The 25759-nt window shown below is 38.0% G+C and overlaps 1 protein-coding gene across 5 annotated transcripts in view; it reads right to left on the reverse strand.

Moving 5' to 3' along the window:
• Scn3a (sodium voltage-gated channel alpha subunit 3) overlaps window positions 1-25759 on the reverse strand; it is a 106739-nt gene that overhangs the window by 32554 nt on the left and 48426 nt on the right. For 2 of the 5 annotated variants that reach the window (XM_021192861.1, XM_021192863.2), the window contains exons 11-17: window positions 22671-22961; window positions 16653-16853; window positions 15314-15446; window positions 14199-14437; window positions 8476-8649; window positions 7115-7471; window positions 4727-5200 (exon numbers count right to left, since the gene is read on the reverse strand). In XM_021192861.1, coding sequence (XP_021048520.1) covers window positions 4727-5200; window positions 7115-7471; window positions 8476-8649; window positions 14199-14437; window positions 15314-15446; window positions 16653-16853; window positions 22671-22961 — 1869 coding nt within the window. Of the gene's footprint in view, window positions 1-4726; window positions 5201-7114; window positions 7472-8475; window positions 8650-14198; window positions 14438-15313; window positions 15447-16505; window positions 16854-22670; window positions 22962-25759 lie in introns of all 5 variants that reach the window. The other 3 variants (XM_029536043.1, XM_029536045.1, XM_029536044.1) reach the window with 3 other exon arrangements.

The raw sequence follows: 25759 nt of genomic DNA on the forward strand, positions 1-25759 counted from the left end.
CACACACACACACACACACCCCACGCACACACAAACACAAATCTCTTGAGGCTTATTTTGGTGGCACAGTTTACATATAAGGGCTGAATCATCAATAACAACAAAAAAAGAAAAGCTGTGGTCTTATTTTAATGAAATAAAAACAGAAATTAAAAATGTGCATGCTCTCATAAGTCTTTGATTATATCGAATGGTAAGCATTTCTGGCATGTTTAAAATTGATATCGTGGTAAATCTCATTGGGCATGCAATTATTTCTGTTTTTGAAAACTAAAAGACTAAAGTGGAGAGCCCATCAGCAGAATTAAACATGATGTTGGGACTGCCCATGTCGCCTGACCATGCTGTGATGTTGTCACACGCTTGCTTCAGCAGAGAACAGCTGGGCCAGCCTCACTTCCTTGCCACGGCAGGGGAAGGAATGTAGCTGCAGAGCATGCAGGCCAGTCAAAATTCGTTTAGGAAGTGACTGTACGAGCACAACTTGCTTGGGTAACCTGGGTAAAAGTGATGGCTCGAGCCTCTGGCTGCTTAAAAGACACCAGAGCGGCATTCTTGATGGCGCCAAGCTTGGTCTCACCCCTGTGAGAAGTAAGAATGGTCAGAAGTGAAGGTCATGGTAGGCTATTGCTAGACTGAATTTGGAATGCAGCTAAGAACATGGTCATTGAAAGCATTTCTCCTAAATCTTTCCTTTGGGAAGATAAGCCAGTAATTCTTTAAACATTAAATTAGAAATATCTATAGTTATCATGGTTATGTGAACATTGAAACCATAAAAAAAAGAACTGTATATTAGAGAATGCTATACTATTTGCAGAAATTTGAGTTTCCCTAAATTAAAAATGTAAGTATTTTGAAATTCATATCTTCAATTCTTTCATGCAAAGCTTTGAGTTTGTTTCCATACCAGTCTGTTTATATAAGTAGCATATACATACACACATAAAGAACGCATTTATGAAATACACATTAGATCATGCATAAAATACTGGAGTTTATACCTATATCAGGGATTGTTTATCTCTGGCATTGGTTGCTAGTCATATTTTATTACAGAAACGAGTGTAAATACTTGAGTAGCTCAGGTTTTCAAACCATCTAAGCTGATTGGTTTACTACCTAATGTAAAGGAAGAAAAGGTATGCAATTTAGAAATGTTTTATAGTTTTAAGGATAAATGTAATAAAACTCTGTTTTGTTCAGCCTACTCATTGCTTACTTTGTGAGAAAAACCAAAGGATATCACATGCTCTCCAAAGTAGAACTCAAAGCTGTGGTCCAGAAACTAGCAAAAAACAAATGAAAGTATCATGTGTGTGTGTGTGTGTGTGTGTGTGTGTGTGTGTATGTGTGTTTGCCTGTGCAAGGTGGTGCATATGTGAAGTATACTTAGGTGGAATTTAGCTAAATCTGTCCTGTAATGTTAGAGTATACCAATATTTGCTATTATTTTCTGGAGTTCTATGTTATGTGATGTCTCTGAGCATATATGAGAATTGTCCTATTGCTTTTGGATAGGTTTTTGTGGTACTAACTTAAATATGCCATCCACATAAATCTAATGTTGAATAAATGAAAAATTTATCATTAAGCAGAACATACATAATAATGTTTTGATTATTCTTTTAGAATTTAATACATTGGATTTTGACCCTATTCCTTCCCTTACTCCAGATCTTCTCTCACTTCCCTACCACCAATCTTCATAACAATGTAATTTCCTAAAACATTTATATTCTGCATCTGAGTGTTTTTTCTGTACTTATATGCAAACCATGCAGTGCCTTTGGAGTCCAGAGCGGCGTCAAATCCCTTGTAACTGGAGTTACAGACAGATGTTACTTATCATGTGGATGCTGGGAAACAAGCCTAGGCCTTCTGCAAGAGCAGCAGGTGCTTTGAATCTCTGGGGCATCTCATTAGCCCCACTGCAAAGCAATATTTAATGTTGCTTTTTAGGGTCATTTCAAAAATCTAACCAAGGGTGTGTGTGTGTGTGTGTGTGTGTGTGTGTGTGTATACATATGATGTTCCTACTAACATTTATATATTAAAAATGTCATTAACTTCTGTAATTGGACTTTATCTACTCAAAATTAGACTGAAAGGGCATAGAATTATAGAAATTGCCCAATAATAAATTTTTGTTGGGGGAACAAATGTTTTCCAAGAATTGATGATGAATGATGAATTATATTTTAATATTCCAAGTTTATGATGTTTAAGCCATTAAAAAGAAATATCTGTGAATCTTAAGTTAGCTTTCAAATATATTAAAAGCATTATTTTTTTCAGCAGAAACACATGGAGGTATTCTTCACCAGTCCACTGTCATCAGTCTCTCTTATTAATGCAATATAAGTTCCTTTATTTTGCTTTGGCTTTTCTGTCTTTTCTTGACCTTACACTAGTCAGACAATTCTGTCCTTGGCTTTACCCTATTTTTGCTTTATAATTATTTTTTGACCTCTCCTATTTTCAGGGACCCAGATAATTTTAAGTCTTGCATTATTAGTCTAATTTTAGCTCTGACTTCTGACTCTGACCAACACTGTTACCTTCAATCCAACCATCCCTTGTTATCCATAGGGGATCAGTTCCAGGACTCTGCAAAAACCCAAACCAACAGATGTACAAGTCCTGTATATAAACTGGACTACTATTTGTAGTACATGCATTAACCTACACAATACTCTCATATCTACATTATCTACAGTACAAAATACAATGTAAATAATTATTACCTTTCATTCTTTTAGGGGACAATAAGAAAACAGTATGTATCTATCCAGTAGACATGATTTTTCTGTGATCTCTTTGATCAGAGTTAGACTGAACCCCGGTATGCAGAATCTATGGGTATGATGTGCAAAACTTAAATCCCAAATCTAATTCTTTCCATACAAACCTGGTGACCTTCTTCAGAAGACCTTGTCAGACAGTGGAATTGCCACTTCTCTGATTCCTCAGATTCTTGATGTCTGTTAAATTGCCAGTTACTCTTGGTTCTCTATTATTTTAGCCCAGAATCTCACCATCTCGTTGCTATAAGAGTGTGTAAGTTAATCTCCATTATCTCTCAGTTTAACGTCCTTTGCTCTTTAATAACAGACGCTCCTAGGACACCCCTTTCTAATTGCTTCTGTTTTGGAGCACTCCTTCGAGAGTCTGCAGACAATTCCTAGCTCTGACTTAACTCTGCAAGGCTGCAGTCTGGGGCTTCCAGACACACCAGCACATCCTTTGCCCCCGTCTCCTGCTCTCCACTCACCTTAGTAACAGGAGCTCATTATCAACCCTGGCTCTCCCTTTGGAGAACAGTATCTTTCCACTTTCTACGATGTGACCCAAATATGAGGCCTATTTCAGTTTTCTGTCCTTTAACCTCCCTTCTCATTCTTAAAAGCCTAAGAATTTAACACAGGCCTGTAAGATCAATTAAATAGAGTTTTAATGACTTTATGAGTTTGTTGGGAACCACTTGATTAAAGACCGTCTTTGATAAACTGGACAAAGTAATCAGTGAATGCCTGCTAGTCCTCTAGGGTTTCTCTGTAAGTCAATATACGCCAGGTGATAGAAAATAAAGCCAGAATTGAATCTTAGTTACTAGGATGAGCAACGTGAATTAGATGTGCTATGCACAATTAGTGTGCATCTGTGAAAATAAACATCGCTACCTCTTTTTGTTCACAAGTTTTTTAGTTTTAAAACATATTCTAAAATATGAAAAGAATGGGACCACTGTGAGTTGTGATGCCATAAACTTCTAATAAGGATTTCTAGAGCAAATTATCTTGGTATAACTGGTTTTCAAAAGCTCCAAGAGAATCCACAGAACCAAACACCATTGGTCTGATTCCTAGGGTGTTGATGGTATTCCCTCCAGCTACAGTTCTTTTATAACACCATCTGTGCTAGATTAACTTCCAGCTGTTACATCCAAAGGCCATAAATAAATAATAATAAAATATTTTAATTGAAGTAATGTCACTAAGCTATTGTCATTAGACCCAAATGAGCTCAAATCATAGCATATGAAAATTTTCTTTGTTCATTCGATCAACTACTCATAGGAAAGAAAATTTCCCATCAGCAAATCCACTATAATCATCAAATGTTACTCTTCAGTAATTTTAAGGTAATATAGAAAATGTCATAGGTTTGCTCATCTTTAATAAGAAAAATATCAGTATGACTTGACCCTTCCTAGTAAACAAAGAATTTTCATAGATAATGTACTCTCTTATGGTAAATAAATCACTTAAATGTGAATAAAGACTATGTAAATTTTTCACAGTGATGGCATGCCACCATTAAAATATAGTTCATTGAGTTTTCTAAAACAAATAACAAATGAGGGAAAAAAATGTGTTAAATACTATCTCTTTTGTTTAGGGTTGCATATTAAATCAGGCTTTCAAGTTATCAAGAAAATGAACATTTTAATCGCTCGAATTGTGATTTCCCGTGGAAAGTTATAATTAAACGAACTTACCCATTTCTCATGATATTCCAACATTATCATACGATATTAAGTTGCTTTTGGATGTGGTGTTGGGTATTAAAGGACGTCATGCATGCTAAGTATCCTACCCTTGAGCTACACACCCAACCCATTACTTTCTGTTGATTAAGCACCTACAGGCAAAAAACAATACAGAGTAGCCATACTGTGTAGATAATGCAAAAAGTGGCGACCTGAACTGAAAAGCAGGCTTACCTCCTTGCTTTCTTCCAGTTCTGACTCACTGCTGAACTCTTCCGTGTTTAAATTTTCAAAGTCAGACTCTCCCACGGCAATTGGCACCGTCACGGTGAGGCTGGGGTTGTTGATGAATGACATGTAGTCATTTTCATCGATTACGTATTTCTCCACACTGCTTCCGGTACCCACGCCACTGGTGGTTCCATTACCGTCTTTAAGGTAGTTAAGCTCTTTGCTTATTTCAACCACGCCCGTGTTATTGGACATGCAGCTGTCTATTTTGTTCCCTTCGTGGATTTCTATCACTTTCGGCTTTCTAAAAAAGGCTTTTTGGAAGCACTCCCGTATCTTATTTTTCACATAATCAATCCCCTTTTGCATCCTTCCCACCGCGATCTGGAGGTTGTTCATTTCGTTATCATCGTCCGTAGCAGCAAGGTTGTCTGAACTAAAGGAACTCAACAATAAGGCCAGAAAGAGGTTCAGAACCTAAAAACAAAAGAGTGAAAGGACTGTGTTAAAACTGACACACGGGTAAGACTCGTCAGTGGGTGGACACGGAGCACAGATCCTTGCTACCCTGGTTTTATGAAATGCTTTCGAGTGATTAGTGTACACCGGGCTCCAAACTAAAGTCACACAATATTGGGAGGGCATGATCATGTTTACGTGTGGTAAGGGGAATGGTAACTTATCAGTGGAGAGGGCTCCACTGATAATAGCAGGGGAAAAAAGAAACAACTAAATCAAATCTACCAGGACTCGCCAGTGAGAAGACAAAAATCCCACTTTCAATGGCTTTTGCCATACCACCAAAAAAAAAAAAAAATGATATTTTCATTTTCGTTATCTAGCTTGTCCATCTAATAACCTGCTAATATGTACAAAACCAGTATGTGGTAGAAACATAGATGTCTTTGCTCCAGTGGCTACAATCTGTAACAGCAGAGATAGCAAATTACACAAGGGGTTAATATATTTCCCATCAAGCATCCTTTAAAATTTGGGTGTTCAAATAGTGTAGAAAGTGGAGAAAATTCTAAAACGTTCTATGGTTTAGCCAGACTCATCTAATGCCAATCCCTTCTCTCCTCAGATTTGTGGAGTGTCGTTGTGACTCCCAGCAGCTGATGCCTGGTGGTCTGTGGCTATTACAGGGATAACTTATAATGTCTGATGTGAAAGGATATTTGTGCACAGGGATATTTTTACCCTAAAATGTAATTACTGAGTTTCCTCCTGTAGTAGGAGAACAAATGCAAACTAGGATCTTGGGGTTGTTTTCTACTTAGACATCATATTTTGTTCCGAATCTAGGGCTATCTAATTTTCTCTTTTAAGAAATTAATGTGTATATCCCACTATCATTCTTTTGAGTTTTCTTTGAAGTGTACCCTTCAAAAGGAAGGTCTTATATAGGCTCTTACTATATATGATTTGGGAATTTAAGTATTAGAACACATACCTTTATGTTAGGGCTTTTAAAATAATTTACATTTCTCCTTGGACAATTTCATTCATGTGTACAATGCACACTGACCACGCCCACCCGACCCCACCCCTACTACCCATGCCCCTTCTCCCCACGGGGTTCTCTTTTGCATTGAAATCTATTCCTTTTATCCAATGTGATTAACTGGAGAAAGGAGGCTCGGAGGTGGGGAAGTAACTACAGTCAGTTTGTCCATCCACTTCTAGAGTCTAAGGAATGGCTTAAGGTATTTTAAATCTGCTCTTTCTGTGTCTCTGTGTCTTCCTCTTTGTCTCTCTCTGTGTTGTGCTTGTCTTTCTTTCTGTGTATGCTTGCATATACATACATACATACATGCATACATGTTTGTATGCATGAAATTATCTATCCTACAATGTAATTCCTTTTTATAAAACAAATGAAGATAAGAACATATTTTGTACCCTACAGTAATTAGAAACCACGGCTAAAGTAGAATACTTTATTTCTTTAAAGCTTGTCCTTAGAGTTTGTGTCTAATCCACACCTTTAAATAAAACAATGTGAATTATGACGTGTAAAAAGTAGTTGTATTTTTAGGGTTTAAAGAGATTGTCATATGAAAATCATATCAGGATACAGGGAGCCTCGATGAGAAGATACATTTTTTTCGACGTAAAAAAATAAACAGTATTTTCCACCCCAAGCATGCTTTAAATGCACCTCTTCTCCTAATATCCTCTATAGCATGTACATTTTATACCATGGTCACAGACAGGGAACTCCGACCTCAGAGAATTTAAATAAGATGGTTCTTCAGTGATTGACTTAGGGGGATTTGACACTCAGTGGTTGGCAGTAAAATTGGTGGAATATTTACTGCCTAAGCCATTTTATTTCCTACACCCCAACTCATTTGTATTCACAAAGATCTGCAGTACATACATACATACCACAAGGTTTCCAATCACCATGACCAACATGAACACAATAAGGCACATGGTCTGGCCCGCGACCTCCATGCAGTCCCACATGGTCTCTATCCACTCCCCGCACAGCACGCGGAACACAATCAGGAAGGAGTGGAAGAAGTCATGCATGTGCCAGCGCGGCAGCTTGCAGTCCTCGTTGATCTTGCAGACACACTCCTTGTAGCTCTTTCCAAACAGCTGCATGCCGACCACGGCAAAAATGAAGACAATGATGGCCAGAACCAGGGTCAGGTTGCCCAGTGCGCCCACCGAGTTGCCGATGATCTTAATGAGCATATTCAGTGTGGGCCAGGACTTTGCCAACTTGAAGACTCGCAGCTGCAATGAAATAAAAGGAAATGTAGTATGCTTGGAAGCTAGACTATTATTTTATGAGTTGATCATAATGTAGATTCAAAACAAAAGGGTGATAATAATATTAGGGTTGTAAGTCAAGTCGTCATTTCAACACATTTTTTTCTTTATAAATCTCATGACTTACTGATTTTCATTTTAGATCGACCTATGAAAAATTACTACTTTAACTACAGACACTGCTAATGCATCAGCTGTCACTTCAGATTCTACTCTAGAAACTAAAAAGGAATATTGAAAATATGAATTATATTTTCTTCTTTAAAAAGGTGTGAAGTAAGATAATTTGATTTTTAAAAGCTAATGCTCAATTTGATATATATATATATATATATATATTCTTTTAGCAATTATTTTTGCTATAACTCTATACATTTTGTTATATCATTGTTTAATATACCAAATATATCGAACTTTTTTTTATGTGTTGGATGAGACACAGTTTCATGTAGCCCAGGCTAGCCTCAAACTTACAATAATATCTGAGAGTAAATCTAGCCTAGTTCTTCTGCCTTTACCTCCCAAGGACTGGTGTTAGAGATATACACCACTATCCCCAGCTTCTTCATGCTTTAAAGTAGCTCCTCCAATCAGAATTGAATTGATTAAAATCCTGACATTAACTGGGGCTCAACATTTTTATTTGCATTTCTTCTTTTCCTTTTTCTTTTGTCACCTCACAGATATAAAATGTAAACAATTTCAGAGTGTAAACCCATTTTAGAAGGAGCATATATATATTTTTTAACATCTATGTATTGGATTGTGGAATAGTTCAATCATTTTTATTATTCTAGAAAACAGATTATACTTATCTTGCTACCCTTAAATGGTTGTTTATTTCCTGGGGATATGGACTTGTGTAATTAAAAAACGCTATTTCACGAACTGTAATACACATTATAAAACACACATTTCAAAATAAATGCTATGCTCATGAGAGACGAGACACGAAGAGCAGAATATACCAGTCTGAAGGACCGAAGCACGGACAGCCCCTCCACGTTTGCCAGGCCAAGCTCCATTAAACTCAGGCTAACAATAATTCCATCAAAAATATTCCAGCCCTCTTGGAAATAGTAATAGGGATCCATTGCAATGATTTTCAGTACCATCTCGGCCGTGAAGATCCCGGTGAAGACCTGGAGGGGAACAGAGAGCAACACTTGAGCAGCTCCAAGCACGGAAGCCGCAGAATTCACCAAGAGCATTAAACCATAGCAAATACAAACATCTGGCGTCTAAACAAAACAAATCAATATCGACTTAGAAATTTTCCCACAAGCTGGCATTGTGCTAAATAGATTTGTCTTACTTAACAAATCAACTGGATTTCTAGGGAAAACGAGCTTTAAAACCTTTCACTGCACACAGTTTCCATCTGAGCCTGGGAAATAGCTCTGGCTATTGCCATTGTGGTACATTAAGCGTTTACAAAATAGCACACTTACTTTTTTTTGCAATGCTATAAAAGAATTGTGCAAAATTCATTATTGGTAATAAATCCACATATTATTGTAAGTCTAAAAAATTACTTAAAAACAGTAAAACTACGTATTTTACTTATAAATTTTGCATTATTCTTTAATGGGGTGCAGCTTGTTTCTGTAATTTATAAACATTCTTGAAACAAACGAGTGTTTGCCACAAATGTTTTGTAACAATGATCTCTGGCTGCCTGCCTCAGAATTAAGGTTAATGGATTAATAGTGAAAGGAACTGCAGATTTAATTGGAACGAGCAGGAGACTACTCTCAGTATTATACATCCATAATTAGGAATAATATGGTGAGAATAGAAGACGTGTGTATTTGACAATAGATACAAATAAAACAGAGGACATGAAACACTGATTTCAAATTTGAAACCACAGGAAATAAAAACTTAAACACATGATGGGCTGGGAAATTATTCCTGCCAAAATCTTTTTAAATAGTTATCCTAATTCTTTATAGGTAAAGGGTCTATTTTATGATAGTAAAGTCAAAGTTACTAAAGCAGGTAAACCTTTATCTTGAGGAAGCTTTGTCAAAATAATTTACTAGAATTATTTAGTATGTTAAAACATCATATTTCTTTTTAAAAATCCAGACCCACTCTTATAAAAGCATGAATATAGCCAATATCGCATTTTTAAATTATACAAATATTTTAAAAGGAAATGCCAATTTCAGAAACATATATTAGCTGCTGTTAGTTATGTGTCACTCATAGAGAAGTAAAATATACTGTAAGCAATGTAGAATACATTTTGAAAAAATGATATTTTCATTTTATACATTAGCTCATCATGGGATTTTTTTTTTTAAACAAATAGTTTCCCAGCTGAACCTCCAATGAGTTCTAACTCAAATGAATTTGATTTCTGTAAAACTTTCAGAGGCAGAGACTATTTAAAATAGGTACCCTATTGATAGAAATGCTTTAAAACAAGCTAGGAACTCTTTAGCTAAAGGACCCTTAATATCTTCTTACAGAAAATCAAAATTAATCTCTTTGGGTCTGCTGAGATGGCTAGCTATCCCACACCTAGCAAATGCATAAGCCAGAACTTCATCAGAAATGTAATACCACCATGAAACTGCTCCTTAAGAATGTTTGAATGAACATTCTCATTTCAAAATTATAAGCATTTGTCTTAAATATTTCTAATGTATGTAGGTTCCCCAAAACTGGTAATGTTGTTGTATTTTTCTGTAGTTTTAGTACTGTCAAGTAACATGTTAAGGTAGAGCTTCTCTAACATAATATGATGCATAGACTGGTTTATAGGATCTCTATACTAGGAGCTTGAATTTTAAAATGGTCAGAAAACCAACCAACCAACCAAACCAAAAGACAACATCCTATAAACTATGGAGTAGCAGAGATTTTGAAGTTTCCAAATACTCAAATTGAATCAATCCAATCATCCGGGAAGAAATGTAGTATTTATATATTGTAGAAACAAACTACAGAGAAGTGAACTCCTTGATCAAAGTCAAGCCAGAAGATTCCATAACCCTTTCCTGGTCTTTTGTTCTTAATTTTGCCTACACGTTTATAGTTTCATATATAAATCACTACGTAGTTATTTGAGAAACAATAGGCTAGCCTATTGAAATTATCATGCATCAGGAACTTTAATAAACTCCCAACAAAGTATAGCCATTTATCATCTATGATGTATAATTTAGGACAAATGAACTCTTTCATTAAGACTCAGACTTGAAACTCTTTTGACTTCTGCTTTTCTCCCTGATTATCCTACCATCCAAGTTGTATCATCCCTATACTTACATATGCAACAGCTTCAACACTGGAAGACCATAAAAAAATCAATTTCCATCTGTATTCTGGAAAAGTTTGAAAAATATTCATTTATTCAATTTCCCCAACCTCCCAATATCCTGGGGAAAACGTAAGGGGTAAGAGCAGAAATATTTTCCATCGACACTTCAATGAATGGTTCAAGAGGTTAATGGTGTGCATGTGGGAGGAAGGAAGCTGTTCAATGAGAGCATGCTGGATGCTAGGCACATTGCTAGATTCTTTCGGTTTACCTCATTTGACCTGCACAGCAACCTCAGAGATGGGCATCCTGGTACCCATTACAACAATAAAAGAACAAAGCTCAGAGTGTTGTACATTTCCATAGAGTATATTATTCATCTACAGAGACAGTTGTAATCTGGTCTCACTTGCTGTTGACTCTAAAGTGACTGTTATTTTTACGAAAGCCTGACTCCCAAAGCAGCCTCTTTGGGAGTAGAAATAACCAGTCATTTGTTTATTGAGAATCTACAATGTAGACACAAACCAAAAAGGGATGCAGGTTCTGCCACTGAGAAATTCACATCAGATGGAAAAAACCACAGCTTCTGGTGTAAGAAAGTTTATTAGGAATTAAGATAAAGTTGCTTAACGTGGGCTGAATGCCAAGGGAGAAGGGAAAGAGGAGGAAGAGGAACTTGGAAGAATAGGACTTGAGATGAGAGAACATTCTAAACGTGGATGTAGAAATCAATGAGTAGAGAACTATTTAAATACATAAACTTCGGTGTGGCATTTGTGTGGTGTTGTGACAAGGCTTTTCTGATGTGGCTCAGAGGGCTTATGAAGGAAACAAGACATGAATGCCAGAAATATTTTTGAAGTTTTTAAGAGTAAAAGATAAATACCCTGAAGGAAGAAATAATGGATTTTCATATCAAGTAGATACGGGACATAAAAGGTTAAGTCCTAGTGGCTCTAACAATTCTAGCATTGTGGCTAGAAGGGTCTGTTAAATGTGTCACAAAATTGAAGTGAGGATGACAGCCTTCTCATAAGTGGTGGGAAGGATGGCCATTCCGCTGTGACCAAACAGTGCTTAAAGCAATCCTAGGCCAATGATCTGTGTCAGCTGGGAGCACAGAGAGGAATAATGCTCATGCTGCAGACCGTATCATTCCTAAAGTTGCTGGGATGTAAAAATATTGATTGAAAAGCAACACAAATGATGTAAGGAGTCCAGAAACCAGTAATAGAGGCCACAGAGCATATCAGGAATGGAGTTATTGGCATGACCAACAAAATAATCGGGAAAAATTCAGCATCACAGCATTATGAAGTTGAAGAAACAGGTGATGCTCTCCTGCGTCAAACAGTGCAGAGATGAGCTGAGTTTTAAGTATGCCTATTTATGCCAATGTCTCCCCAACAACCCTTTCCATCCTTCTGGTGGGACTAATTCCTCCTCCACCTGAATGACTACTCAGGGACTGCCACACCTAGTCCTCCTTCTGAGGCTGGTTCTACAAGAAGTGACTGTCTATGAAATATGCTCAACATAGTTCTATCTTGAAAACTTTGTGCTGGAATTCAAAAGGAAATTTATCTCCTTTTGATTAAATGATGTGAGACTGTTCCTCAACTAAGGCTGGGTCTACTGAGATTGAGTAAACCTGCCTCCTTGGTTCAACTGTGCGTAATAACCCTGCCTCACTGTTTACCTGAATGTCAGAACTCTACCTCCTTGTTCAACCATATGCAACTACTTCATCTCTCTGTTCAACTCTGTATAATAAATGCACTGAGATTTCTGGAGTGAAGCTTCTCCATCAGAGAGCCCACCCCACCAAATCCCATGTGTCCATGTGTCTGTTTACTTTTCTTTAGTCCCTTACTGTCCCAGTCAGGCCCATCCCTGGAGCCCTGAATGGATGCAGAAGCCTTCACAGAGAGACAAGTATCCAGGTGTTTGCCTACTGCAGATTAAATAGCAAAATATTTATCAGTACTTTATAATTGGCAATGAACTCTATACTGAGTTATATGTGAGTCACGGGCTTAAGGATGATGTTACAGGCTGCCAAAATGATTTTGAATACAAGAAATCATCATGAAATATAATAGAACGAGTCAATGTTGTCAAAACCAAATTCTAGGCATATTCGGGAAAGAGCAGATTAACTGATGCCAGTTTTAAAGTCTGGAAAAAAACAACAGGAAGGTTACTTGTTTGAAAATACATTTTACCATCAGTGGGAATAGAGGCTCCTTGGTCTTCCAAACTCTATATGACCTAGCACAAGGCAAGGCCTGGGCCAAGTAGTGGGAGTGGGTGGGTAGGGGAACAGAGGTGGGGGGAGGGGTATGGGAAACTTTCGGGATAGCATTTGAAATGTAAATAAAGAAAATAATAATAAAAAAGAAAAAAAAAAGAAAATACATTTTAGTATGTAGTCTTCCTATGATCACTTACCTTCCCATAGTGAACGTCCTACAAATGTATTTTAACAATTACTTTTTCATTGGTTGATTACCACAGAGACTACTTATTATTAACTTATTCACATCCCATAAACAACCACCCAACCCAGACACTATGGCATATGCCAATAAGATCTTGCTGACAGGAGCCTGATATAGCTGTCTCCTGAGGGCCTCTGCCAGTGCCTGGAAATACAGAAGTGGATGCTCACAATCATCCATTCGATGGCACACAAGGTCCCCAATGAAGGAGCTAGAGAAAGTACCCAAGGAGCTGAAGGGGTTTGCAGTACCATAGAAGGAACAACAATATGAACTAACCAGTACCTCCCAGAGCTCCTTGGAACTAAACCACCAGTCAAAGAAAACACATGGTGGAACTTGTGGGCTAAAGCTCTACATGTAGCAGAGGATAGCCTAGTTGGTCATCAATGGGAGGAGAGGCCCTAGGTCCTGTGAAGGTTCTATGCCCCAGTATAGGGGAATGCCAGGGCCAGGAATGGGAGTGGGTGGGTTGGGGAACAGGGAGAGGGCATAGGGGATAGGGGATTTTCAGAGGGGAAACTAGAAAAGGGGATAATATTTGAAATGTAAATAAAGAAAATATCTAATAAAAAAAAAAGTAGAAATTGATTCTTTGGCCATCCTTTCAGTGGATATGGGTTCTGTGAAGACCCCGTAAATTCAAATCTCGTGGACCTCATGTTCCCTTTGGGCCTTCATTTCCAGTATGCAATCCTTCACAGTGTAAGGGGGTATTAACTATTAGATATCATGGTGAATCTGCAAAGATCCTGTCCTACATAATCAGTCTCAACACAGATGAAGTTGTTCCACCCGAGGGGCGCTGTGATATTCTTTTAGATGGTTCTTGTGAAGGAATAGGATAAGGCTTTCAGGCTGGGACAGCACAGATGGCTTTCCTTTGCTACTGTGCTTCCTCCCCGAGAGCACTTACCAGGTTTCCCACCGTCAGCACACTGCTGAACTGCTCCGTCATGGGGTAGTGCTCCATGGCCATGAACAGTGTGTTTAACACAATGCAGATGGTGATGGCCAGGTCAACGAATGGATCCATCACAATTAAATTCACAAGGTGCTTCACTTTTAACCACGCATCACAGCAGTCCCAGATCAAAAACACATTGGCAAATCTATACCAGCATGGTGGACACTTCTGTCTAGATTCTTCAAGTTCTGGTGGGTAATAAAGAAGAAAAATATTAAATAACAGAACAAATTAATTCATGTTTCTGGTAAATAACATATTATTTGATAAAACATGCTTATTCATGGGCCATACAAATTCACAGTACTGTGATTAATAGACTGTACAGAAAACAATCTTATTATATATTTTACCTTATTACATACGGGTATCCATAAAATGTTCATTAAAATGTACGCTGATACTGACCCACTTTCTCTTAATACAAGCAAGTACTTTAATTTAATATTCAACCTCAAAATAAGTAATAATGAAACAAAAAATGCAATATATCACTATCAAATAGTACTTGAAAAAGAAACTTTATGGGGATTTTAAACAGTGAATAAGATCACCAAATGTTTGCGTCAAGTGTCCCTTAGAGGATTTTTACAATTGTGAATGCAGATGATGAAAAAGGTGCATTTTGGGGACCCTCAGTTGAATGGAACACAAAGGCTTGGCTTTGTTCAACTCATTGCTGTCCCTCTCTAACCCTGACATCATTGACCTTTACACAACCAGGCTGAAAGAAGAAAGGGTTTTCTCTGTTGGGTAATATAACACTAGAAAAAGTCTTCAATGATATGAAATCAAGCGGGGGGGGGAATGCCACTCTACAGGCAAAGTAAAAATTCAAGTGAAAGAGAACTAGATTAATACTCATTTTTATAAGCAATATGAAAGATGTATTCTCTCTCTCTCTTTCTCTCTCTCTCTCACACACACACAATACATACATACACAACACACACACACACACACACATTACAATTTTAGACTTGAAAATCCATGAGAATGCAAAAAGAACCTGTGTTTGGAACAGACAGTCAATGCAATGTAGGCTCTCACAGTCTGCATCTTACCCTCCATGGTGTTGGTCAGGATGCTAGCTATACTCATGGCTCTTTGTCTTCCAGAGGAATCCTCCAGCATTTCCATCGAAATCTGGTAAGAACTTAGCCTTCTCTTCCTGACTTCCGTTTCAGTGGTGGTACCCTGCAAACCAAATACTGATGGCTCAAACCACCCTTCTCCATTGACAACACAAGAATATATAGCATCTCTCTGGACAATCATGCTTCGTGCAAGTTATTTCAGGTAACAATCTCAAGTGATAAGACATGAAGATATTAAATAGATTATCATATTCTATAAACATGTTTTCTTTTAAAGACCACAGATCCTTTGACAAGTGCTCATTGGCTAGATGCAATTCTCTAAAGCAACTATTTTACGCAAGCATTTTTAGACAACATGGCAACATTTAGGAGGGAATTTTTTTTTTTTATAAGCATGCTGTAATTAGTTTTTTCATTCAAATACAAATTATTCTTTAACTTATAGCAGTGAGGAATAGGTAATCTTTCCACAAAACTAAATAGTAGTATATAGTCTCAAGCTGGGTTATTTTCTATGAGGCTATATTGACATACTGACATATATGGGCCATTTTTTCCATGCACAAACACAGATGTACAATGAAATGTGTGTGCTTTCCTGAGATTTATTTCCATATGCCATTTCATCAACACATTTTATTTTGGAATATTCTTTTCAAATAGCTCTATAATATCGACAGATGTCTAAAACTGTCCATCGTCAATACATTTGTCATTACAATATTTAATTTTAAGAATACAAGCATTTCAGAATAAGACCTGATGGATGATTATATAATTTAAGGGAAACATTAATAATGAAGATTTGGTTGTGAAAGTGCTCATTATATTGTATTTGTAATAAATCTACCGAAGTTGTAGATTTGTGCTTTATCTCAGATTCTAAATTTTGAGTACTTTTAACCTAAAAAGCTAATAGTTAGCTGCATACAAGTCGAGTTTGGGTTTGGTTTTGTCTTGCTTTTTTGCTTGTTTGTTTTTTGTTTTGTTTTCTCATTCACTTAATCATGTTACTTTTAAGCACTTTCATTTGGAGGAATTAGGATCACAGAACAGGTTCATCTGTCCATGCCTGTTTTTTGTTGTTTTTTGTTTTTGTTTTTGTTTTTTCCAATTGAAGTAAAGAGTCACTAGTAGCTGGTTTATGTATTATCACCTCTGGCGGAAGCTGTCCAGTAGGTGACATAAGAGCTGAGGGTCCACCCACCAAGGAAACCACACCATTGCAATCCACAGTGCTGTGCATCTTCCCATTGGCTGGAAGCCCTGGCACCATCCTGGATGACATACTGGCCTGACTAACGTTACTGTTGCGTCGCTCTCCAGGTCTGTGCGGCACAAACAGTGAGTCTCTCCTGCTCTCGCTATCTTCAAAGGTGCTGTGCTCATCATCCGCAAAGTCATTCTCAGACCCCACGTCCTTCGCCCGACCTCTGAAGCTGAAAATGCTCGTTTTGCTATTGCGTCTTGGGGAAAACAGGGAGCCACGGATACTCAAGAGAGACTGAGGAGAAAGCAAGGAAGGAAGAGATCGGGGACGGGGGGGGGGGGGGGGGGGGGGCAGGGTGGGACATAATTGTTTAATACAAATCTTAAGACTGCAGGAACTGTTTGCTTTTGGGTTGCTGTCCGCTTTTTCTTAAATACAGGTAAATGGAATTCAGAGGGACACAAAGGTTTCCTTTTTTATATTGAAGACCACAGTGCAAATGTCAGAATACATTTCATTACAAAGCACGCCACTCTAAGACTCCAGATTCACCACTGACGAAATTCACAAGCACTTCATCTACACTTCACCCTCAAACTGTGAGATGGAGTGTTATTACACTAGGAGGAGAGAAGGAGGGGGTATATAAGTAGGAGGTAACTTTTATTGCTCAGCTCTGGGATCTGAAGGCATGCAACGTGGGAAAAAAAATTGCCTCGAGACTGTTCAGATTCTAAATATTTATATCGAATTCTAAAAATCCTTAAATCATCACCTTGATAGCTACTGTACTGAAAAAGATAACGTTGTATCTGTGTTCGCCTCTGGCTTCTACCAGGAAGGTCTCTAGACCCGTTTGTCTCTATCCACATGGGAAGCGTGTCACAGAACTTATCTTCTAGATTTTTCTAACCATTTCCAACAGGACGATCAGAGATTCGCTTGATCTGAGGGTCTGTGTGTCACAGCAAATGTGAGAGGATTTTTAATGCCCTGTGTGGTACTCTGCCTCCTAAGGATTTAACACTAGCTTAAAGAACCAAGGTATATAAGAGGACTGACTGGAACAAAGAAGGTGATTCTTGTGACTTCGTGTTAATTCCAGCAAAGAGAGCTAGGTAATTCAAAATAAAGACACCTTGGGCTTCCTTAATTTTTTTTTCCCGTCCTGGGGTGGGTAATGTAACCCTGCCTTGCTCAGCATTGTCTAGGCAAGCATATCCCACTAGGCTACAAACACATTTATTATACACATTTACAAATACAGCGATAAGCTGTTCCCTAACACCAGAAAATAGCTTATATCCTTCTTTGACTCTTTGAATGGATTTTGAACTGCACTGAATAACTCAGGATTAATTTTACTTTGGTGATAGTTTCTAAAAACATGCCTGGTCAAGCAATGGAATATTTGCTTGCTCTCCCCATCATTAATAATAGTATTTCTTTTTGCTTCCTTTCTTGTTCTCTTATTCCCTGCCCCAACTCTCTTCGCATCACTATAATCATACACGCATACACACACACACACACACACACACACACACACACACACACACACACACACGCGCGCGCGCGCGCGTGCGCACACACACGTACACACACACCACATCTGAAATATGGCGGCAGGCACAGGCTTATCGTACTAGCCCTTGGGAAGCAGAAGCAGGAAGATTGAGAACGTTAGGTCAGTCTGTGTTGCAGCATTGCAAGATTCTCTCTCAAAAACAAATCAAATCAAAACAGAAGAGACTAATCTATACTAATATATTGACATATATGTATATATGTTAATTCCTTAATCAAGCACCGGCAGCAACGGATTTGTGCTTCCATTTCCTCCTCCGGTATAAAACCAAATATAATCTTAGTGGAGAAAACACAGGAAAAAACAGATTCAGATTCAGTTTGGTTTTGTTTTCTCTCTTTTATTTCTCTGCCTAATTAGCCTAGTCTTGGGTCTCATTTTTTAACTGGTATGTGTATAACTTTCCCCAGATGCCTGCCTTTGTCCTTTGGAACTTCTTAAAAGGAACTTTTCACTCTGAAATGTGTCTTTTGTTGAGTAGACTCTCTGCAGGACCCCGTAGCTGTAGGGTGTGCTGAAACTGTACTGTGTCTCTACAGCACCCAGTTCAAACAGGAGCGTGAAACCAGTGCCAAGCAACCATTAGACTGACTTCTTATCCTAGGACTTAAAAGGTATGCCCTTCGCTTTAAGAATGCTGACACACTTAACCCCACCCTTGACATATATAATAAAATATCGGCTATAGGAGGCTAAGTGCTTTGAAACGGGAAGTACAAAGCATTCTGTACTTTGAAACTGTATTTTTGAGGAATTAAATTTGGAATTCTGAGTACATTTGACTATATGTACCAAGAGTTTATTTGTTGGAAACACAATTTCATGATGGGACAGTCTTTAGAGATAGAGCCTTCATGAATAGATTAATGCTTTTCTGAGTTACACATCACAGGGTTCGTTCCCCTTTTATCTCTTCTGAATGAGGTCATTTGCCCTTCCCCTGGTAAGGCTTTCTCAAAAACCACCATCATGTTCCAGCCTCCAGATTATATGTCAAAATGCAGATCTGTATAAACCACCCTCTCTCTGATGTTTTGCTACACACACACACACACACACACACACACACACACACACACACACACAGAGTGAAGGCATAGTAAATGTGATTATGTAATTGGATTTTCAAGCCACCTTCCAACCAATTCTAAACTCAGGTAGATTCTGTACCCAGAGAAGTGTAAACTACATTTCTCTCTGGTACAACTTACATTAATTTCTAGGGAGGTTAAGTATATTAATCTTAATCTATCTGTATTCTAAAACTGTCTCTGGAAGTGAGAATCCGCTATGTTACGATCCTTGGGGGTATGTGATATGGTTTTACATCTATAACATATCCGAACATGCCTTAAACTGGCATGCTTTTATGGCTGGGTATTTTTCAGAGGCAGTCCAGATCTTTGAGTTTATTTGAACTTCTTTTCACTCTGTAGAAAGTATAATAATGGGTGTGGGCACAGCTTTCAAGGCAACAGAACCAGAAAAAGAAGATGACAAAAATAGTATTCAGAGAAAATAAACCAAAAATAACACCCTTGTAAGAAGCGGCAGAGTTAGGGAATACCCGCAGCTGTGGCAAGCTTTTTTCTAGAGAAAGCTTTTATGCTGAACTAAAGGACCATTTCTCCTCGCCTCATGCCTCTCAGAACATAAATCACAGGTGTTGGCTTCATTTTGTTTTCCTCTGTTCTAAATAGGTAAGTGTGTGTGTGTGGACTTTTTCCCAAATTTCAATAATAAAAGAGAAAGTTCTGATTCTTTGTGACATAACCTGGTATGGTCCAAATCCAACATGGTTGTGAACAATGAAGAAGAGGCAGGGAATTAACAGGTGTTTTAGTAGATTTTGTAGAATGGGTATTTGTGGGGAAACACTCATTTTGTGCCACCTCTCAACTTAAATACATCAGCAACTATATATGGTAATACCTATAAGCCCCTCGTTTAAAATACTCTGTCCCAGTGCGTTCAACAACAGGGATAAAAGTCTCAAGGAAGAAGCTTTCCATTATATATATTTAGCTAGTTTCATGATTTTCAATGACTATGTGTTATGCATGTAAAAATAAATAATGCAATAAATGAATAATAACATTCTAATCCACACATCAGTGGAAGAAGACAGGGCGCCCATAACTAATGGTTTCTCTGCTTTGATATTCTCAGCGGATTTTACTGCAGGAGATTCATATTGTTTTGAAGAGTATGCCCAGTTGACTAGTGTTTATTGTCCCTGTTGCCTTCCCAGGCTCTCTTTTATAGAAGAGAAAGCTTTTTGACCCCTACAATGCAAACACTCTGAAGAGTCTCTGGCATGGAACTGCTCGAGCGTACTGTATTAATGCCTTCTTTTTCAGCTATATTTGGAGATTCAACACTCATCAGTATTTCCTTTATGTTTGAAGGTCTACCCAACTATGCCAGCATCATCTGTCATCTTTCAACCATTTATCTACAGCTACACAAGGAATTGTTCAAATGCACATACTACTTTTGCTTTTAGTGTTCAAATATTAACTACCAGCTACCTTCCTTCTATACTTTCCTCTCTGTGACTCCCAGCACCAACTACCCAAGCCTCATTGCTCTGTGAGAGTTGCGAGCGTATTCTCACATAAAGATTTCGAAACATCCCTCCCACTGGACCAGGAAGGGGGTCCCATGGTATATCTTCTTCCCTTGAACCCTCCAAAATCTTAGAATATCATTTCAAACCATCCGACTTAAACTTTTATCATCAATTATACGGCTCCCATTCTCACAGTATTTATCATCATCCAACATAATATGCAACATGTCTGACATGACTCTTGTATCAACCTTTAGAGTAAAGTTCCATTATATCAGTGAATGGAATCTGGTTTTTCAATAAGGAATTCTCAACATCTAGAGAGCTTTCTATTAGCTATATGGCAATTGTGATGATCAGTGTTAATTCTCAAATTAATAGAATCTTAAATCTCCTTGAGAATGGGCCTCTGAATATTTGTGTAGAGGATTATCTTGAGTTAATCAAAGTGAAAAAAAATCCCAAGTGTGAGTGGCACCATGCATGGATTGAGTCCTACACTGAAGGAAAAGAGAAAAGGATGGCAAGTAAAAGAATTATGGCTGTTTCTTGACTATGGATGACACAGAACCAGCTGTTTCCAGCTCCCGTTTGACTTCCCTGCAATGACCGACTATAACCTGGATCCATAAGCCAGAATAAACCCATTCTCACTTACGGTACTTTTGTTATCACAGCTACTGGAAAAGAAACCAAGACAGTGCTTAACAAGAAAAGGAAATAATCTCACTTTCAAAAGACATACAGTTGTCATGCAAACATATCAATCAATATTCATGTGCCTTCATAAATGACTGAAACCATTCAACACTATTTTAATCTCTTTCATTAGAAGTCATCAGTTTTAATTTTCCCTTAACTACATAGGATTCCTATATATTGCTTATGTAGCTCTTTAAAACAATGAATTCAAGGCTAAAGCTATGAATTCAAGGATAGTCTGAGCTATAGAGTGAGACCCTGCCTAAAAGTGAGCGATATCAAAACAAGAAATTAAATATTCTACTCAAGAAGTTAAGTATTCTACTAAGTATTGCCACTCATGTTTTATGACAGCCATTATTAATTTCCTTGAAGTATTGCTCCTTGTTAAGAGGATGCTATACTCTGTGCTTGATTTACAGATTTTTGTTCGTTTTTGCTTTAAATTGGTTGTTTGATATGCCCCTCAAGGCATGGACAATTGTATACAGTTTTGGGGTAAATTAATAGAATTTGAAGAGTTTGTAATTTATGGCACACAATGTACTAGTAGACAAAATAGACCCCAAAGTACAATGGCATTTATCTTGGTTTTCAGTACTATTTACTGTTTGAATTTTGTAACCCTTATTTAAGTTAAAAAAAAGTCAAAACTACTTTGTTGTCTGTGGCCTAAAAGATATGCTAAAACTGCTACTGTAAATTGGATGGTTGGCTGTAATTCCCACCACTAATTCACTAACTTTAATGCTCCCTCTTCAAGAGCAGTTAGATTGTAATTCTTCTTTCCTGTGTAACACGCCATGACAATGGAGACTCCTAAGCTGAGTGTTTATGCTAAAGAAACAAGCAAGTCTTGAGACACTCCTTTCCAGAACTCATACATATGTTATAACACCATCTCCTCTAGTCAAAGCAGAAGCTTCATAAAGAAGCCAAGTTTATCAGGGTACTTAAAAAGAGAAAAGGGAATAGAGGCTTCCCATATAATCCCAGCGAAATATGTTGAGAAACTGGCTATACTTTAAAAATAAAAATCAATGATATGCTCTCAAAATTGTAAGGCAATTGCCTATGGCAATTATCTTAAAGTTTTGCCTGAATCGATTTTTCAAAATCCCATTCTAAGGCAATTAATGATAGATACTTAAATAACTCGATGGTGCCAGCACCCTGTCATGCCAAGGACACAGTATAGAGATCTTATCACAACCCGATGCAGTGATTTACAGATCATCAGACCCGATACCTGATGGGGAGAGCACAACTTCTTGTCGCCGCTCAGCGGGTTCCCATCCAGGGAGAAGAGGAAGCTTCTTCGCTTGACGCTGTCTTCTGATTCCGACTTGGGAAACCTGTCTCCTTCGGGTCTGTGGTTTCCCTCCAAGTGCTCCCTCTGTCTCCTCTTCTTCCTGCGGTTCCTCCACTCCTTGGCACTCTTGGAGCTCAACTTGGAAGCTTCTGAAGAACTCTCCAGAAGTTCTCCTAATCCTCCTATCCCACTGAAGTCTCTGGACGCTGCCGAGGCCGCTGCCACCGCCTGTTGAGAATCAAGGCAAGAAACTTAAGAGTACACCCAGGAGCCGGAATGCAGGGCGGAGTGCTGCCACCTGTGATCAACAGAGAGAATCCTGTATTCTGGTTTACTTAACAATAACGTTTACCTTTTTAAAGGGCATAACACGATGTGCATTAAAGCAAGAAGAGCCCAGCGTAGCATCTGCACTGGCCTTTAATACTAAATTCTCTGGAGGGTAGTTCAAGAGAGGTTTGCTGATCTGAAAGAACTTGCCTACATTAAAAGCACCTGTTTCCTCCGAGGTAGATCCTCTTTGACCGCCGTCCCTCTTCTCTCAGGGACAAATCCTCTTCCCTGTGACCCTGAATGAACTCGTGGTCCTGCTTCATTTGTTTGCTTTCCTTTGAATTTTGTGACATTTAAAGCTTGGGGTGTTGTGGCATACATTTGTAACCCTGGCATTTGGGAGGCAGAGGAAGGAGGATAGGGAATTTGAAGCCAGCCTGGGCTACATGGGTCTCATCCCAAACCTAACCCAACCCAAACCTTCAGTCTGGTTCTTTTACCTTACATGGAAGGGCCATCATGGACCGGCTAGTTCCTTTTCATCGTTGGCTTGGGTTATACCTAACCCTATGTTTTAATTTGAGACAGTTCGGCATGTCACTTTTGGTTGTAAAATTTTAAATGTTTATAAGTTTTTCATGTTATAAGTGATAAGCATATCAATAAACCATTCACTATTTTTTCCTTAAGAGTATGAAGACATCTCATTTATTCTCTTTGTGTATCTCCATATCATGCATTCTTACAAATTTTTAATTTCTGGATTTATCAATGAAACAAAGCCAGATCTGTAGTTAAAAAATGGCAAAGTATTGCATTTTTTATTGTAGGAATAATAATTTTAGGCTGGAAATGATTCAACCATGACGTAGCAAGGATATGAAACAACACAACGTGTTATCGAGCCAAGTGCCCATTAAGGATGTTCCTGTTTTTAAACAGAAGCTCCAAGCAGAAAAGTTTAAATTAGGAAAATATTGGTCATATTTTTTACATGTGCCATTATCAAGTATAAATAGTTCTAATGTATCTACCAGTTTCCCCCTATCTTCCTCTTGGAAGTCACATGGGCATTTCGCTCTTTCCTTCACAGTGGCTGGTGTGCCTCCTGACCTAGGAAGCCCTCAGCGAATGTTCTCCAAGCAGAGATTTAAAAGGCATCTTACAATCAACTGTCTGACAGTGGTGTAGAGTGGGGGACACCTTAGCCTTGGTTTTCAAGATCTCATGGATGGCTGTGTGAGAAAGGTGTGTGTGGGGACACTATGTTTCAGAAAGGGATACAGGTAAAACCCATTTAACAAATTTTGTCATCGCTGTGTGCTTTGTCCCTTCCTGAGAAGAAGCAAGCCCTCTTTAGTAATTTTTTTTCAACTTTATGTCCACTAAAATAAAAAGCCTTAAACTGAAACACACCATGTTGCAGCTTTTCTGGGATCAGCAAGGTTTCAGTGGGCTGTTGGATCCTGAGTCCTATCCTGAATTTGGATATGTGTTTATATTAAGCACTGAGCCTATGAAGGGTCCCAGATTTAAGCATTGATATGAGGCAAGGCCTTCATGTAGTAACTGAAACCTTTCCGTAGCATTTAGCTGTTTATAACCTGGTATGATAGTAAGGTAGTCAATATTTCTTTGAATTCTTGGTTGTCCATCATTTGTTAAATTACGCAGACAGATGATGAATAGTGAAGATGCTGTAAGTATAACCAAATCTATGCAATAAAGCAAGTCAATAAAGCACTTGTTGATAGCAAGTTACAGCACAGAGGGTGTTAGGCATATGAGGTATATAATATGTATTGCAGAATGAATGAATTCTCATGTATCTTGGCTCTAACTAAATAAAGCACTAGTTTTCCTTTCTTCCCTATAGAGACACATACACAGAACTGCCAGAGCTGATCATTTATTGACTTGTTTGTCCCTGAAAACGTAGGAAGTAGCGCTAATACCCTCTGGCCACGGTTCTGAAATTATCATTTACTGAAATCACTTCTGGAGTTTGTTTTGCATATGACACAATTTCCCTGCTTAGTCTCAGTAGCAGTTCAAACAATTCAAAACCAAAACATCTTTTTAAGGCAACAAAAGCAACCTCTGACACAACACGTTTTCCATGTCACTCATCAGCTCAAAGCTGTGACTGGTTCGACTCTCAGAGCTTGGCCCCTCAATGGCAGATGTTTCCTGTCATCGCTCATGTCCCTGCACCTGTTTATACCACCAACTTCCTGCTTGCTCGGATTAATAGCCAATCGTTCACAACATCCTAAATTCCACTTATAATCAATAACAAGGTAGTGCTAATGTTTGAGTAGGTGACATTTTCTTAGGTCAATTCTTTATGACTCAAACTGTATAATTTATACTATATCTATCAGTCCTTAAAAATATAATCACATGACTAATTCTTCATTTTAAACATGAATCAAGTTAAAAATCTATTCAAAGACATAAGACTTGCTTCAAGTCTACCATTTTGTAATAGATCTACTAAGCATCATGATTTGAAATTGTGTCCTATAGCTCTCTCTAATATTTTCCCAGTAGATTTAATGAGCCTGGAATAGGCTAAACTGGGTAATATTGAAGTTTAAAAGTCACTAATTAAATACAGGGAATAATTATAGGGATTGAGGATAGAGTACTTTGGGGGTAATGTTACCTTTTCCATTTTTTTTTTAAAACTTGCATTTGATTTTGTAAATCCACTGAGCTGTGTACATTTCTTTTCTACAAAACAAGTAAGC

The sequence above is a fragment of the Mus pahari genome, chromosome 3 (assembly GCF_900095145.1).
Source record: "Mus pahari chromosome 3, PAHARI_EIJ_v1.1, whole genome shotgun sequence".
NCBI lineage: Eukaryota > Metazoa > Chordata > Mammalia > Rodentia > Muridae > Mus > Mus pahari.